At 37.8% G+C, this 19,106-nt stretch overlaps 1 protein-coding gene across 2 annotated transcripts in view; it reads right to left on the reverse strand.

Annotated features, from left to right (window-relative positions):
* LONRF2 (LON peptidase N-terminal domain and ring finger 2) overlaps positions 1-14,738 on the reverse strand; it is a 46,377-nt gene extending 31,639 nt beyond the window's left edge. The window contains exons 1-2 of one of the 2 annotated variants that reach the window (XM_058684429.1): positions 14,615-14,738; positions 4,801-4,919 (exon numbers count right to left, since the gene is read on the reverse strand). In XM_058684429.1, coding sequence (XP_058540412.1) covers positions 4,801-4,869 — 69 coding nt within the window. In that variant the 5' untranslated portion in view covers positions 4,870-4,919; positions 14,615-14,738. Of the gene's footprint in view, positions 1-4,800; positions 4,920-13,516; positions 14,300-14,614 lie in introns of those variants that run through there. The other variant, XM_058684428.1, reaches the window with a different exon arrangement.
* Between the last annotated feature and the right edge of the window lie 4,368 nt (positions 14,739-19,106).

A 19,106-nucleotide genomic window follows, 5' to 3' on the forward strand; every position in this document is an offset into this window, starting at 1 on the left:
GGGATCCTTCTTGGTGCTGAGCTGGTCTGAACTGGGGGATGTAGTGATACAAGTAAAATACTTCCTACACTTTTCTATGTGACCATCCTTAGTTTTGGAGCTCTATAGGTTTTCTGCTGCTGCTTTGCTGTAGTCCAGAGCTTTCCCACAGTTTTCACTGTTTTGTAGTTGTTTATTGCTTTGGTTGTTTTCATGGGGGAGATAAGTGTTGGGACCACCTGGTCTGCCATCTTGTGATAGCCTCTATTTACATGCTGATGGACAAACATATGGGTTATACTCAGTTTTTGACTATTATGAATTAAGCTGTTATGAACAATATCTTTTACTTTTCTTGGGAAATATCTAAGAGTGACTGTTGGATCACATAGGAAGTGTATGCTTAACTTTAAAGAAACTTCCAAACTGTCTTCTGTTGTGACTGTACCATTTTGCATTCACACACTGTGTGAGAGTTTTAGTTGCTGGACATCCTTCTCCACACTTCGTATGGTCAGTATTTTAAATTTAAGCCATTTTAGTGAGTACTGAGTGGTATCTCCTTGAGGTTTTAATTTGTTATTTCCCTAATGACTAATGATGTGGAACATCTTTTCATGTGTTTACTTGATATTCCTAGGTCTTCTTTGGTGAAGTATCTGCTAAAATCCTTGCCCGTTACTTAATTGAGTTATTTAAATTATTATTGAGTTGGTAAGTATTCTTTATATATGCTATATACAGATATATACCTCGCAAATATGTTCTCCCATTCTGCCTTTTCATTTTTATAGCAGTATCTTTTGAAGAACAGAAGTTTTCAATTTTGATGAAGACCAATTTACTAACTTTTTCTTTTACAATTTGTCTTGACTAAGAAGTCTTTGCTTAACAAAAAGTGACAAAGATTTTTACATTTTGTTTCAGATATTCTATAGTTATAGCCTATATATTTAAGGCTATGCTCCATTTTGAATTAATTTTTATATATGATGTAAAGAGAGGGGTGAGGTTCATTTTTTCTTTTGCAAATAGATATGCAATTGCCCCTTACTACAAATTATGAAAAGATGATCTTTTCCCTAAATCTTTGCACTATTGTAAAAAAACTAATTCGCCATTTATGTGTAGGTCTATTTCTGGACTGCCTTCTGTTTTAGTGATCTTATGTCTTTCCTTAAGCAAATATCACACAATTCTCATTACTTTAGCTTTATAGGAAGTCTTGGAATCAAGTAGTATATTTCCTGGAACTCCATTCTTATATTTTAAAATTGTTTGGCTATTCTTTCCCTTTTATTTCCATAAATACACACAGACATATACATACATATGTATATAATTTGTACTAATGAATAATTAGATATATACATATATACATATATACATTGAGGACAAATTCCCCAAATAAAAACAACATGGTCCCGATTAAAATTCTGATAGGCTTCTTTGCAGAATTTGGCAAATTAGCTCTATTTATTTAGGGAATTTGTCATCTTACTAAAATTGAGTCTTCTGATCCATGAACCTAGTATGTATTTATACTTATTTAAGTGCTACTTAATTTCTCTCAGCAATGGTTTATAGTTTTCAGTGTATAGATCTTTTAGGTACTTCGTTAACTTTATCACTAAACATGTCATGTTTCTTTAAGCTATTTTAACAATATTATTTTTAAAATTTCATTTTACAATTATTTCTTGTTGGTGTGTAGAAATATGATTGGTTTCATTTTTGCATATTCACCTTGTACAATGCAAGCTTTTTATAAATTTCTTGAGATTTCCTCACAATTATGTCAACTGTGAATAGACAGCATAACATTTTTCTCTCCATTATGTATGTCTTTTATTTCTTCCTTTTTTTTTTTTTTTTTTTTGCTTTACCTTCCTGGCTAGGAACTCAAGTACCATATTGGTAAGTGGTAAAAGCAAATGTATTTGTTCTTGGTCTCAGTAGAAAGGCATTCCATTTCCTACCATTAAGTATGACGTTTGCTGTAAGGTTTTTCATAGATGCTCGTTACCAGATTGAGGAAATCCCTTGCTCTTCCTATTTCATTCAAAGTTTTAACATGAAGGATGTTCAATTTTATCAAGTGCTTTAGCTTCATTTATTGCTTTTTTTCAGTCTGCCAATACAAATTGATTTTCAAATGAGATAATGAGAGATAGTGGTTTAAAGTTTGTTTTTTAACATGTTTGCTTGGTTTTATTACAAAAATGCTGTTCTCATAAAATAAGTGTTCCCTCGTTTTCTGTTTTACAGAAGAATTTTTGAAGGGCTGGTATTATTTCTTTCTTAAATGTATGACAGAATTCAACAGTAATTCCATCTAGTCCTGATATTTGGTATGGGGCAGGGGGAGGTGATTAACTACAACTTTAATTTCTCTAAATAGAGATAGGGCTATTGAGGTTATCTACTTCTTCTTGAATGGATAATGGCAGTTTGTGTCTTTCAAGGAGTTTGTTAACTTCTCCTATGTTGTTGAATGTATTAACACAAAGTTGTTCATGAAACTGTTCCTTTTTTATCCTTTTAATGTCTGTGGGATCTATAGTGATATCTCCACTTTCATTCATGATATTAGTAATCTGTGCATTCCCTCTTTCTTCCTGATTAGTCTGGTGAGATATATCAATTTCATTGATCTTTTCAAAAACGACAGGTTTTTGTTTCATTGACTTTTCTTTATTGTTTTTTGTCTTCCATTTATCGACTCCAACCTCTTCTATGTATTTTTTTTTGTTCTTTCTGCTTATCTTTGTTTTAATTTGCTCTTTTCTTAGTTTTTTTAAGGTGGAAACTTAGATCACTCATTTGAGAGCTTACTTCTTTAATAATTTATTCATGTTACAAATTTCCCTCAAAAAGTGGCTTTAGCTGCATATGACAAATTAGATATAATGTGCTTTTATTATCAATGATTTCAAAATATTTCCTGGTTTCCTTGTGATTTCTTCTTTGTTCTATGGATTGTTTAAAGGTGACCTAATTAAAAAATAGATATTTAAGGATTTCCTGGATATATTATTATCATTGATTACTCTTTTCATTCTATTGTCAGTATATTCTTCAAGATTTCAATGATTTGAAATCTACTGAGACATGTTTTACCAGCATAGGATTCTATGAACATTAAAAAGCACAGGTATGCTTACCCATTTAGATAAGGTCAAACTCATCACATGCCTATTTATATTTCTGAATGTGGTCAAATATTTTGTTAGCACTAACTTACCTCCATTTGTACCAAAAGTTGTGAATCAGTATCAGCCATGGCTGGTAGCTTGAAAGGATAGTTTTGCCTGGATAAAACACATTGCTCTGGTAGCCCCCAACAGAAAACTCAGTTGATTCTACAAGTGCTTCCATCTCAGCTCAGCCATAGTTGGACAACTTCATCCTTCCCTCAGTGCTTTCAACATACTTAACAATGTTGCTTCTGCCCTAATCTTTTAGTTATGATGTTAGCCTGGAAACAAATTTCTATCCTTCACATCTTAAAGTTATTTATCAGGGTACATTTCTGCTAAAGCTGTTCTTTACTAAGCATTTATCAAGAATTGAGGCCCACATATTTGCAACAAATTCTAAAGACAGGACCAAAATCCCAAAAGCTAATGATACATTTGCTGGGTCTCTTACAGTTAAAATTATCTATGTAACTTTGTAGTAATGAAGTCTGTCTTTTGTCACAGACACACTGCCAAGTTTTTAGCTGAAAGGCCAATATTGTGGAGAAGAAACTAGCTTCACAGGGTACTACAGGTCTACTGTCAGTCAGAAATACTAAGCTTATAATTCATAACAATTAAGGCTCAGACACTGATGATGAAATTAGCTCAGAAGATTAACAGATCAAGGGATAGAAGAAAAGTCATCAGAAAAAGGAGGAGAAAATGTCTTTAGTAAAGCAAGCAAGCAACAATACAGATTTCTGGACTTGGTCCAATAAACATTTGTTTCCCATCCTAAGGCTCATCCCTAATTCCAATTTAACATTCAATCTAATCTGAAAACACTTTGTTTTAAAGAACAGAAGGTTGGATGGAAGGAAGGAAAGGGCATCTTTTCTATTAACCTGGGTTAATGCCTCTTCAATGTTTCTAAAATTAAAATGACAAAAAGTAATACAGCAGGACAAAAATATTTTTAATTACTAGCTAATAGAGTATGCAATTGGTATTAATTTCATCACAAATTCTTTAAAACTTCAAAACCCCTTTTGGGTTTAAAATTCCAGAGATTCATGAAAAAAGCTACAACTTTGATTATGTGGCTTCTTAATCTTCAAGGGCAACTTAAGCTATTGTTATTACATTAACAAAACTTATTCTGTGTCATCACAGACATATTAGACCTTTCCAACACAGACACTAAAATTATTCCAAAATACATACAAAACATTCATCCTTTCACTAACAACATTTATATGTTCCCTGCATAGCAGAGCCTGTTATTCATGATTATTTTACAATCTTCCTATTTAAAGTATAATTTTCAACAGTTCCCCTGAACTCACAAATTTATCCAATTTTATCATTGTGTTTATGTATTTATTTAGTATATAAGGTATATCATTCGGCTAAATATCTCCTAAGAATAATCTAAATTAGTGTTTCTTAATTAAATCCAGCTGGGAACATTTTGATCTTTTAAACTGAGTTGGTTTATCATGAAGTGAATTGCTACGTTGCTATTATTAATGGATATATACACTGTGTGTAGGTACCTCATCACAGTCATCTTAGTTTATTCTTAAGAAAATCCCATAAACTTACATTTCTTATCTCTAAAACCAGCCAATACAAATACCTTAGTCAAGAGAGGTTCATTCTGACAAACTGCATTGGCATCCTGTAGAGCCTGCTCATAGTTCTTCATGGTTAAATACAACTCTGCTCGCAGCAGCAATAACGAATTATCTCTAGGAACTGAAAGACACAGGGAATAGAAAAAAATTAAAATGACTACATTTAAAAACAAATCTTTAAGTCACTAAAAATAATAAACTGGAAAGTAAATATAAAGGCAAAATAAATACTTCCTCCCTCAAATTATAATGTGGTTTAGTAACTTGATAAATATATTTTACACAGCTTCTCTCAGGAAAACAGATGATTGGCAAGACTTCAAAATGCAGCCAGAGGGGCACCTGAGTGGCTCAGCCGGTCAAGCGTCTGACTTTGGCTCGTGGCATGATCTCACCATTCATGATCTTTGTGCTGACAGCTTAGAGCCTGAAGCCTGCTTCAGATTGTGTCTCCCTCTCTCTCTCTGTCCGTCCCCAGCTTGCTGTTTCTGACTCTCAAAAATAAATAAATGTTGAAATGCACCCAGAAAAAGACACCAGGTACAACATAAGTTGCAATAATACTGAGTAAATGCTGAAGCATCCTAATGCTATAATTACGTATTAAAAATTAAATGATTGAAAATAATTTTTTGAAATTACACAAGGAAAGTCCCGCTCAAGAAACTAACGGGCAGCTGGGTGGCTCAGTCAGTTAAGTGTCTGACTCTTGATTTCGGCTCAGGTCATGATCTCACAGTCACGAGATCAAGCTCCATGCATTGGGCTCCACTCTAACATGGAGACTGCTTGGGATTCTCTCTCTCCCTCTCAAAATAAACATTTTATAAAATAGTTTAAGAAACTAAAAAAAAAAAAGCACATAATTTTCTTTCCTATACAACTGCATGGATGTGGACTTGTCATCATAATTGTACCTATAGTATGTTAAGTGGGAAAATGAGGGAAAAAAATAACTGCCTTTTCCCTAGAGTACTCAAACAGAAGCGAGCTTGAGAACTGCTCATATGAGACTATGGATAAAGCCTAGCTATGCAAAGGCCAAGAGTGATTCTATGAACTATGATATGTAGTATATGAAGTCATTGACTTGGCAAGGTACCATGGAAAAGTGACAGAGCTCATGAAAGCCATTTTTCATACTGCTGGACCTGGTTCACTCTATATACTCATTGCAGGATCTTTGTAATACAGCTATAGCATTTCATTTTAATTGATAAGAAATATTCTAAGTACAGTACCTAGAATATGTTCTCATTTCTCTACCTAATACCCATTTCAGTTTGCTCCAAATCCTTGACCTTGGCTCTTTCTCAAACTAGCCACTTGGAACTTTGCAAATGCTACTACATCTCCTTAGTTTATGTAGGTAACTGAGCAAGTGTGCGTAACAAATCATACAAAAAGATATTACAGCCATCACTTGTAACTGTGTTATTGCTGCATATATGTTTCATAGAGCAATGTATGCCAAGGAAAAAAATGGGAAAAAGAGGAAAGAAATGGCAAGAAAGGAGAATCTAACAATAAAAGTTGAATCCTTTAAAATGACATTGACTGGTGAGAGTAAGGATCAACTTTTTTCTGTTAAAATCAAACAGTAAATATTTTAGGTTTTGCAGGCCAGTTAGAAGCTTGAGGATATTGTACACGAACAGAATTATTTGGGTAGGGGATAACATTTTCCTTAAAATTCAAAGTTAATGTTCCCTATCATCAAAATAAATTGAAAATGTCCATGTGTTGGTTATGATCTGTAATGAGATTTTTCGTATTTCATCTTTGAAAACACACATAGGTACTATAAAATACGGATGTCCATCCACAAGCATAAAATTTTTAATTGAGCATTTGATTGCTTGGGAGTTATTTGCAGAATTCTATTAGATTCTTCTTATATCTTTAGTATGTCATTATATAGTAAATGTAGTTACAGATTAATCATTTCCAACTAAAGATTAAGTGAAATCTCCTCAAACTGCATAGTTAAATGCATTATCAAATACAGAAATAACCTTTGGAGATTTTGGAAATCTCAAACAAAAAAATGCCTCTAGAACTATAGTTCAAGCTTGAGACATACACTTGCTGCAAGTGTGAGAATGAAGTTCTCCCACCTTGCTCCCGCTTGAATCTTCTAAACAACCATATCATATGCTAACAATCAGCTTTGACTGTGGCATTCTAGATTTTATTTCTTGTGTTTCTTTTCACTCCCACGTTGCAGTAACAGGGGAGACAGCAACAGCGGACATTTTGCTCTTATTCTTGAATTTGAAAAAGAATATGTATAATGTTTTAACATGAAATATGCTTATTGTAAACTCTTGACAGAGAATATTTATCAAATTAGGTAAGTTCCCTCCTATTCCTAGTTTTATATATAGGCATTATAACAAGTGGCTGTTGAATTTTATAGAATGCTCTTTCTTTCAACATGTGGGAGATTACATGAAATATATCTCCTTTAGGGGCGCCTGGGTGGCGCAGTCGGTTAAGCGTCCGACTTCAGCCAGGTCACGATCTCGCGGTCCGTGAGTTCGAGCCCCGCGTCAGGCTCTGGGCTGGGCTGATGGCCCAGAGCCTGGAGCTCGTTTCCGATTCTGTGTCTCCCTCTCTCTCTGACCCTTCCCCGTTCATGCTATGTCTCTCTCTGTCCCAAAAATAAATTAAAAAAAAAAAAAAAAAAAAAAGTTGAAAAAAAAAAGAAATATATCTCCTTTAATCTGTCCTTACAGTGAATTACATTGAACAATTTGTCTAATACTGAATTATCCTTATATTCTTAGAATAAGCACATCTTGACCTTAACTCTTATTATATTGCTGGATTCAAATACTGACAAGTTTAAGATTTTGGCAACCATGTATATATGTAAGACTAGTCTACAAAATTTTTTCCTAGGCTTTACCTGATTATAATATCAAGATTATATTAATCTTATAAAATTAAATGTGGGGCACCTGGGTGGCTCAGTCAGTTGAGTGTCTGACTCTTGATTTCAGCTCAGGTCATGAACCCAGGGTCGTGGGACTGAGCCCCATGTCAGCATGGGCCTGCGTAAAACTCTCTCTCTCCCTCTACCTCTCTACCCCATTCATGCATTCTAAAATAAAACAATGAAAAATCTTCCATATCTCTCCATGATCTGAAATGAAAGTTTATCTTCCTTGAAAGTTTGTTAAAACTTGTTTGATCTTAGTGTTTTGTTTTGTCAAAAGAAAAGCCCCAAGTAGCACTTCTATTTCATTTATTTTTGGTCAGTGTTAGGCTTTTATTTCTTCCTGGGTAAATTTTGATAATTTATAGTTTCCTTAAAACTGTCCTTTTTTTATAGGCTTTAAAATCTGTTATATTCCTTTACATCTGCAATTCTGCTACTTCTTCATTCCTGATCCTCCTGTTTGTGGTTTGCTTTTTCTTCATTACATTTGCCAAACATTTGTTTCTTTTGTTGGTCTTTGTAATGAACCAGCTTCTGACTTCTTAACCAACTCAATCTTTTTGTTTCACTAATGTTTTCTTCATTATCTCTTTGCTTACACTTGTGTTACCTTAATTGATTTTGACAAAGTTTTTGCAGTGAAAAACACTCTTCATTTGCATTTGTTTTTAATCATTCTTTTCTAATAAATGCATTTAAGCCTCTACTCCACACATTCTAAAGGCTATTTTTAACGAAGTCCAAAAAAGTCACTTCCCATCCAGACACTGAATGAATCAGACTGTTTTCTCTGTTGACTTCTACTATTTATGAAGCCAGAGCTTCATAATTTAATCTTTTAAAATATTTCTAATAAATCTCTACACATTTCGCAACCATTAAGCCTTAAGCTTAGTAAAACTGAGAAAAATTTATAGAGGAATCACTAAAAAAAATAAATGGAAGAGGAAAAGCAACTTAAAATTCTTTGTTATGAAGACAGCTTATGGAAGAAAAATGCACATGTGCACCTTCCAAGAAACTGACACAAATATCCAAAGGGTTTTTATCAATTAACCCCTGTATGGGGAAATGAGTCAAAAAGAGTACAGTCTGAGAACTTGGCATTGTGAGGAAGAGAAGAGATAATCTACTCTCTACATTTGTGTTTAGGGTTAATCTAAGGCTGTTCTCCTCCAACTCCAACCCAGAGTTGTCGTAGTGTTGGGAGCTAGTTACCGGTGTAAAATGTGTCCAATGAGCGGACAGTGGTGAGAAGTAGAGAACTGTACAAGTGTTATTTATTTTTTTAAGTTTATTTTGAGAGAGAGAGCATGTGCATGGAAGTGGGGGGGGTGGGTGGAGAGGGAGGGAGGGAGGGAGGGAGAGAGGGAGAGGGAGAGGGAGAGGGAGAGGGAGAGGGAGAGGGAGAGGGAGAGGGAGAGGGAGAGGGAGAGGGAGAGGGAGAGGGAGAGGGAGAGAGAATATCCCAAGCAGCCTCTGCACTGTCAGCACAGACTCCTACTCAGGGCTCGATCTCACAGTGAGATCATGATCTGAGCCAAAATCAAGAGTGGGATGCGTAATCAACTGAGCCACCTAGGCATCCCAAGTATTATTTAGAAAGAGCTGAATGAGTGGAGACATAAAGCAAGGACAGCTATGTAGTGGTCCCAATAAATAGAATAAACGGCAATTCTCCTCAGAGGTTATTTGTTCAAAGTGATGTAGGACTCAAAAGTCAAGGCCACAAATTCTAAGTGTGATCTTCTTAAACTTTTATATACCTACACACCTGAATGGTCACCACCCAGATCAGGACCTAAGAAGGCTACTTTGTGCACTTTCTCTGGTAGTACACCTTTCCTGAGGGGAACCACCATCTGACGTCTATCATCATTAGATTACTTGAGCCTGTTTATGAACTTATCATGGGGTTATATGAATAGAATGTACTCTTTTGTATAGGCCACTCAGTATCATTCTGTGAGATTCCTCCACATTGCTGTATGTCTCAGTTTTTTTCTTTTTAATAAACTGTTGCATAATAACTTACATACTTATTCTACCACTGGGTTGTTATCTAAATGTTTTTTTGGCACATATATCTAGAAATGAACATTCTTGTATATTACTTTCAGTGGACATAAGCATTAATTTCTACTTGATATATACTCAAGAGTGGAAATGTGCCAGAGGTTATATCTATGTTTAAACTTACTTGGTACTCCCAAACATATCTAACTTGTACCAATTTGCACTTCCCACAGCAATGTTAAGAGTCCCGATTACTTCAAATACTTGCCAGAACGAGGTACCATGACCCTTTCATTTTCATCATTCTGAAAGACACGTAGTAATATTTTAGTTTAAATTTTCAATTGATCAGTAATTACTTTGGGCACCCTTTCATATATTTATTGCCATTTGAGATCCAGTTTACAAAGCATCTGTTCAATCTGCCTATTATTTAGATAGACTTCCTATTTTCCTGTTGAACTGTAGGCATTCTTTCAACATTCTGGATTTGCATTTTCATTTGGATATATTACAAATACACATCACCTTTTCACTCTTTGGGGGGTCTCTAAGGAAGAGAAGTTATTAATTTTAAATTGAATTTATCTTTTCCTGTATGGATATGTTTTTTGTGTCTTAAGACAAAAAACAACTGCCTAATAATCATGAAAATATTGTATGATTTTAGATATGGGATTATAATTTCCATGTATGGTGTGTAGTGGGCATCTAGGTTCATTTTTTTACCAAATGGATATGCAACAGACTTAGACTATTTAAAAGACTTTTTCCCCTCATTGAATTCTTTTGGCATCTTTGTAGCAAACCAAGTGACCATGTATGTGAGAGTCAGTTTCTATGTGTCTAAACTTGGGCCAATACAACTCTGTGCTAGTTACTGCAGCTACATTATAGTAAGTCTCAGGTATCTTACAGTATCAGTTCTCCAGCTTTGTTACTTTTCTTCATTATTGCCTTGGTCATTCATCAACTTCCACCAAAACCCCTAGCTAAAATTCTGACTGAGAATGCACTCAATCTGTAGTTCCATACGCACAGAACTGACATCAATACTGAGTTTTGCAGTCTGTGAAAATAACATATGTTTCCATTTACTTAAGTCAATTGTAATTTCTCCCAGAAATATTTTGTATTTTCAGTGTAGAGGTCTTGAACAACTTTCAGATATTTCAACATTTACTCCAAAGAATTTGTTATATAAATGGGCTTTCTTTCTGTTTGTTTTTTTACTAGGTATATATATCAGTGATCTTTCTATATTAACCTTATAGTCAACAATCTTGATAATTTGCTTATAATTTCTAACAGTTCAAATATTCCTCTGGAGTTTCTACGTACTCCAGCATGTCATCTACAAATAGTAAGTTTTATTTTTCCAATCTTAATACCTTTTATTTTCTCATTGTACTAGCTAAAATCTTAATACAATGCTGAATGAATGGCAGTGATGGCAGGTGAACACCCTTGTCAACCTTTTCCTTCAGTAGTAAAACATTCAATATTTCATCATTACAATGGTTGCTACAGATTTTTGTATATACTCCTTAACATATTAAGAAATTCCCTTTTATTCCAACTTTCCTGAGAGATCCATTCTCTATTCTGTAGATGCAGTGAATTACACTGGTTAATAATGATTAAACATTTGACAATGATTAAATAATGACATTTTACTTGACCATGATGTGTTTTAAGTGTATCACTGGATTCAATCTGCCAATATTTTGTCCCCCCTACCCCCCCCCCCAGAGGTAACCACTGCCCTTACTTCCTTACTTCCAACATGCTATAATAGTTTTGCGTATTTGGACTTACAAAAAAATAGAATCAGATCATAAAAATGCCTTTGAGTATGGCTTCTTTCACCCAACATTATGTCTGTGATTTGTCCACATTGTAGTGTGTGTGTCTGTAGCCAGTTTACTTTCTTTCTATATAGTATTAGAAAAGGCGTTTATTCTCTTCTTACTTAGCCATTCATTCTGTTCTTATTGGACATGTGGGTTGCTTCTACTTCAGGGCTATCTCTAAATAAGGATATACACTCTTGCACATTCTTGTAATTCTCTCAGTGCACATATACATGCACCTTGTTGAAACTGCTTGGCCAAAAGTCACATTTAATATTTTCAGATACTACAAGCAATTTTCCAGGTGTACAATTCGCAGATCTGCAGTAGATAAGATAATCCTCATTTTATCCATCTTCTCCAACAGTTGGTATTGTGATCTTCTACATTTCCAGCAGCTGTTTTTAAAAGTTCTAGATTTCCACTAATACAGTTGCCACTAGCTACATGTGGCTACTGGGCAACTAAAATGGGACTAGAGGAACAAAGTTATTAACTTTTTAATTAATTGAAATTTAAATTTGAAACCTGATACCCTACTGACTAGTGGAAAACTTTTAATTTGGAACTTCAATATGCCAACCTAGTTTTTCAACTCTAAATATTAAAAAATCTAAGTATAAAGCAAGTATTTCTGATGAAAAATTTGTGCCCAAATTGGGGTGGGCAGTGCATGTAAAACACATAATGCATTTGAAAGGTTGGTTAAAAAAAAAAAAAAGTAAAATCTCCATCATTTTTTATATTGAAGGTATGCTGAAATAGTATTTTGAATGTTTAGGTTTAAAAAATAGTGTTAAGATAAATTTCATCTGCTTCTTTTTACCTTTTACATGTGACTACTAGAAACTTAAAATTGCATATATGTGGTTTACACAGTATTTCCACTGGATAGTGCTGTTCCACCTTGCACGTGCATGAACAAGATGGACAAAAGTTCAGAAACATGCAGCCATATTAAGGTATGGAATATACTGGCTGCAGAAATGGTACACAATATTTTTTTTACATAAAGCAATTCAACTGTTCTACTCCAACAAAGCATCTCCCAACTTAGATATAGGTGTGCTCTCAAAAAGGGAAAACCTTAACTCTGAATTTAAAATAAAATGGATGAGTACAGCATACAAGACTCTTAGTAACAGAGATTAAACCAAGTCTTCTTGGCCAGTGATTTAAATCACATACAACCTGTAAAAAAACAGTGAAGCCAAATCACCCTCCACACACACTTCACCCCAATAACTGTCAATAGAGCATATGGCAGTGGGAATCAAATACGATGACAGGAAGTTTGGTCTTTTAAATTACATATTCTTAACAGGTGGGCTGGAGTGGGGGGGTGGGTAGGAAATCAGAGATCCTTTGTGCTGGTCACAGATTTCAGTTATTTTTTTAAAACTTAAACACACACACACTAGTTAATGTAACTAATAAGCTAACTACACGACATCTAATGCCCTTTGAGAGAGAACGTACAAGTAACAAAAGCAGAATGGAAGGCGATCCTTCCTGGATTCGTTAGCTGAAACCCCCAGAGCAAATCCTTCCACATCACAAGGCAACGGTCCTAGTGCGCCTCTAGGGTGTTAGTTATTTGCACATTCCTGCTGGACAAGTAAAAACACTAGGTCATCCTCCCACTCCTGGACAGCTGAGATGGGAGTAAAAGACAGTCCTGGCCTTACAGGGTTACTCAGGAAGGCTGCGGAGGTACCGGCTGCGGAGGTAAAAGACGCAACCAGCGGGGCGCACCTGCCCTCTGACACCAGCCACTCTGGGTGCAGGTTCATCATACCACCTTTATCAAGAGAATAACCCCTACACCTGAACAAAGCTCTCCACGCCCACCCCTGCAGTCGACAGGTGGGCAGGCCGGCGGGCCAACTCCCAAGGCCGACTTACCTAGATCCAGAGCCTGGTCGCACCTGAGCAGCGCGGCCTCGGGCTGCTGCTGGCGCTGCAAACTCCGCGCCTGGCCCGCCAGCCTGCGCACACGGCACTCGGTCGGAAAGCACTTCTCCAGCAGGCCGCTCAGCACCACGTTGACTCGCCGCGCCTGCGGCCGGACAGGCCCGGACTCCACGCACCGCTTGCACACCGTCAGCCCGCACGGCAGGGTCACCGGCTTGTGGAGCAGCCGCTGGCAGCGCGGGCAGCCCAGCAGATCATGGGGCGCGGCGGGCGCCGAAGCCGGCTGCTCCCCACGCGGCTCCTCGGGGGCGCCGCCCGGCCCCGCAGCCGGCAGCCGCCACTCTCTCTGGCCCAGGGCGCGCGTGAGGCCGACCGCCAACTCCCCCAGCTCCTCCGGCCGCAGCGCCCCGAGCCGCGCCGCCCCGCGGAACGCACCCAAGGCCTCGGGGAGCCGGCCGGCACGGGCCAGCGCGTCCCCCAGCCGCAGGCACAGGTCGCGGTCCGGCTGCGCCAGCCCGGCCAGCATCGAGCGGAAGAGCTCCGCGGCCATCTCATACTCGCCGGCGCGGAAGGCCTCATCGCCCTTCTCCAGGCGCTTGGCGAAAGACTCCCCGCAGTCGCAGCCGGGGCACTGGGGCGGCGGCGGCGGGACCGGCTCGGGGCTCATAGCCTCGAGCCTGCGGCGCCGTAGGCCCGGACGGGAGAAGCCTAGGCAAGCGGATGCTCTGCCGCCTGGGCGCGGCGGCGGGAGCGCGGCCGCCGCCTTCTCCGAGAGCCACGCGCGTCTGGAGGCGGCCGCTACGGGCCACCGCGACCACTGGCACGGGCAGGCGCAAGGCTGCGGCGGTGTCCCCCACGCGGCGTGGGCGGCCGGTCCCGCAGGGCCACAACCGGACCCGGGCGGGGGCGAGGCAGGCACGACCCGTGCCCCCGCGCACGCAAAGCCCCTTCCTTGCCCCGCTCGCTTATGTAACCCAGGCCGCCTGTGAGAACGCGGCGACCCCCTCCCCACGTCCGCGTCTCCTGCAAACGCTCTCGCCTCCGCGTCTGTAGGCGGCCGGGCGCGTGTGTGCGTGCGCGTTCACCTACACGTGCCCTTCGCCGCGCGCTCTCTTCCCGCAGCCGCGGCCGTGCCTGGAACAGGTGTCCGCGGCCGGCTGGGCGCCCAGCTCTCTCCAGCTTTCCCCAGAGGCCTGGCCGCCGAGACAACCTGTGGCCGCGGTTCAAAAGAGAACCGAGGCAGTTACCAAGCACATCACGAATTTGATTTAGGAAATTGTCTTAAGTGACAGGGAAGCCTGAAGTGGGTACTGAACAGATCTCCAGCAAGCTTCCTAACGGAACTCTGAATTTTAGACTGAAACATTTTAGAACTCTAATTTAAAACAATAGTTTTAAAAGAGAACGTAAAGGAATACCGTGCTAGGTGTTGGGAGAGGAGGGATTTTCCAAGTGGACGTTGTACTGTGCCCTTGATTTAGGAAGCAGAAATATAATTTTTTTAAATGTCTCCTAACGTAGAGTATCGCAGACAAGTTGCTGGAAGGAGGGAGTTAAAAGCTGTATTGGTATATAAGCAAGGACTAAATGTTCCTTCTGTGATCACTAGCCAGTTTTTAGAGTACTCACTGCACATAGCCTATTGTCTCCTTATTGTTCCACCATTTATTTTATGCTCTGTATTTGAATGCAATAAAATGCAACATTCCAGAATCCATATGTTCATTATGTCAAGTCTAAATTTCTTTTAAGTTTGTGAGGTTTAACATTAAAACGGATGACTAAAGAAAATATAAAATACATTAATCAAAACTGGTTTTGGGGAAGGGGAAATGCTTCCTCATCAAGCAAGGAGAGAAAACTAGATCAATTCACCAAAGGGAAAAGGAGACAACATTAGCCAATCTTCAAGTCCTATAATACAAATGCAACATCCCACCACCTCCCAACCCATGAATCATTCCATGAATGATTTCCACCCCCAGCTATTTTTTACTGTAACAGTTGTAGTCAAAATAGGTTTTGATCTGTTTCTCAATACTCAACTATTCCCAACTCTCTTTTTTATCTACTTTCTTTATTTTTTAATTTTTTAATTTTTTTAATCTACTTTCTTTATACAGTAACAATTCACTTGAAAGTTGCTTATTCCACAAATTTACAACCAACAACAAGAAAACTAGGAGGAAAAAAGCTTCTGAATAGTTACATTGGTGCTACAAAGACGATACACTGTTGTTTGAGTGTCTGACTTCCTCTGGCTCACGTCATGATTTCACAGTTGGTGAGTTTGAGCCCAGGTCATGATCTCACAGTTTGTGAGCCCTGCGACAAGCTCTGTGCTAACAGCTTGGAGCCTGATTCATGTTCTGTGTCTCGCTCTCTCTGCCCCTCCCACCCTCATGCTCTGTCTCTCTGTCAAAAATAAATTAAAAAAAAAAACATTTAAAAACTTTTAAAAAAAATTTTAAAAAGACGATACACTAAAGATTATGAAACCAAAGGATCTCAGACCCTGTTTGTTCTTATTTTACACAGATTTCCACTAAGAGAACAGAAAAGAGAAACTTGTTGGAGGCATGTGTGATAAGAACAAGAAATGTTTAAAGCAAAAATATTACTTTATTGTGAGGTTTACAGTGTATGTAGAAAGAAAATCCACAAAGGCTAGTAGAGGAGAAACAAAAGGGTAGTTTTGTAAGGTTCTAATACTACATGTGAAATGGTATAATGCCACTTGAAGGAAAATTTCAATAAGCTAAAGATGTAATCCCAAAGTGGCCACCTAAATAACACAAATACTTATATATAGCTAAGTGGCCAACAAAGGAGATAAAACTTTTTTAAAACTCTATTAATCCAAAAGAAGAAAAAAAATAGGGAACAGAAAACAGATGAGACAAATACAAAACAGAGTAAGATGGTAGGTTTAAACTCAACCATATCAATTAATGTTAATTAAATATTAATAATCTAAATACCATGGTTAAAAGACAGAGATTGTGGGAGCGCCTGGTGGGTTAGTCGGTTAAGCATCCAACTTCTGCTCAGGGCATGATCTCGTAATTTGTGAGTTCGAGCCCTGTGTCATGCTCTGTGCTGACAGCTCAGAGCCTGGATCCTGCTTCAGATTCTGTGTCTCCCTCTCTCTCTCTGCCCCTCCCCTGCTCTCTCCTTCTATCTCTCTCTCTCAAAATAATAAGTAAACATTTTTTAAAAGGCAAACATCGTCCACTTATATTCAAAGGAAGACCCAGATATATACTGACTATAGAAAAATTCACTTTAAAGAAAAAGATATAAATAAGAAGAGATAGACCATCTTCAATCTTATCAAAATAAAGCTAGAGTGACTATATTGATATCTAACAAAGTAGATATCATATCCAACAACATGACTAGGAGAAAAGGTGGCCATTTCATAATGATAAAGAAGTACACTGGTCAAGAAGATGTAACAGTGCTAAACACATATGTACCTAATAACAGAATTTCAAAATATATGAAGCAAAAACTGATAGAACCATAAGATTAAATAAATTCATAATTGTAGATGAAGATTTCAATACCCTTCTCCCAACAATCAACAGAATATGTATACTGAAAATCAGTATGACTTGACCAGTATTACCAATCAGCTTGACCTGACTGACATTTATAGAACATTCCACCCAACAGCATAATATGCGTTCTTTTCAAATGCACATGGAGCATTTACTGATATACTACATATTTGAGCCATAAAACAAATCTCAATAAATTTTAAGAGATTCAAGGAGTGAAGTCATACAACATATGTTCTCTGACCACAGTAGATTGAAAATAAAAATAATAGAAAAGCATCTAGGGGCGCCTGGGTGGCGCAGTCGGTTAAGCGTCCGACTTCAGCCAGGTCACGATCTCGCGGTCCGTGAGTTCGAGCCCTGCGTCAGGCTCTGGGCTGATGGCTCGGAGCCTGGAGCCTGTTTCCAATTCTGTGTCTCCCTCTCTCTCTGCCCCTCCCCCGTTCATTCTCTGTCTCTCTCTGTCCCAAAAATAAATTAAAAAAACGTTGAAAAAAAATTAAAAAAAAAAAAAAAAAAAAAAAAGAAAAGCATCTAGAAAATCCTCAAGTGCTTGGACACTAACACACCTTTAAGTAACCCAGGGATGAATAATTGCATTTCTATATACTAGCAACAAGTGGAAATTGAAATTTAAAAACAATAGTATTTACAATATTACAAAAAGTATGAAAAACTTAAAGACAATGTGAAAAAAAGTATAAGACCTATACACTAAAACTACAAACATCACTGAGAGAAATCAGAGAAGACCTAAACAAATGGAGAGACATACTCTGTTGAAGGATCAGAAGATTCAGATCTTTGATCTATGAATTGATCTATAAATCCAAATCTATCTCAATCAAAATCCCAGCATGCCTTTTTGTAGAAACTGGCAGGCTGACTCTGAAATTCACATGAAAATGCATAGTACCTAAAATGTCCAAAACTACTTAAAAAAAAGAAAACAACAAAGTTGAGTCTTCAAGACTCATTATAAAGCTATGGAAATCAAGAGAGTGTGGTTTTGGTATCAAAATAAACAAGTAGATAAATGAAATAAGATAGAGATTTCAAAAACAGACTCACATGTGTATACTGGCAATTGATTCTTGACAAAGTCCATTCAGTGGAGAAAGGATAGTCATTTCAATAAGCAATACTGGACTAACTGGATATCTATAGGCAAAAAGGAGGAGGAAAAGGATGAGGAGATAAGGGGAAAATATGAGAAGGGGGAGGAGGAAAAGAAGAGGAAAAACATTTTGATCTACACCTATCATCATATATGAAAATTAACTCAAACTTTATTGACCTAAAAGTAAAACCATAGAACTTCTACAGGAAAAAATCATAGAAGAGAATCTTTGTGATCTTGGGTCTTATATTTAATAGCAAAATTATGATCCATAAGAGAAACAAGAAAAAAAAAAAAGGAGATTCTCACATCTGGGAACAGCTCTGACACAGCGGGGCTTCAGTATTACTACAAAGCTAGCCTGATGCTCACAACTAGTTAATGTTGGACATTAAACAATCTCATGAGACACCAACATCAAACAAAGTCGCCCTGAGACAATGATAAAGTGATACAAAAACAAGTTCACTGTGTAACCCACAAAATATTCACCATCTTCATCTCTTCCAGCTAAAATGAGTGATTACTAACTCCTTTACCAAATACAGCTTCATCCTTGCTCTGGTTTGCTCTGCTTTTCAATAAGATTGAGTGAGAGATTCTATCACAGAATTCTACTGAAGTCAAAATTACCCAACTAAAGCCCAAACCTTATCATAGGTTCTTTCTAACACCCTCCCTCCAACTCCCCATGGCTCCCCATGGTGAGTGTTCTCCTTCATTGCAATAAGTAATAAACCAAAATATAAATTATAAAGATATAAAATACAGTGTGCCTGATGGTTTGGGGCATCCATGAATTGTTACATTGGATGTATGAAAATTAAGAACTTCTATTCTTCTAAAGTGACAGTTAAGATATGCCTCACACTTGGAGAAAATATTTGTAAATCATGTA

This window comes from Neofelis nebulosa, chromosome 9 (assembly GCF_028018385.1).
Source record: "Neofelis nebulosa isolate mNeoNeb1 chromosome 9, mNeoNeb1.pri, whole genome shotgun sequence".
NCBI lineage: Eukaryota > Metazoa > Chordata > Mammalia > Carnivora > Felidae > Neofelis > Neofelis nebulosa.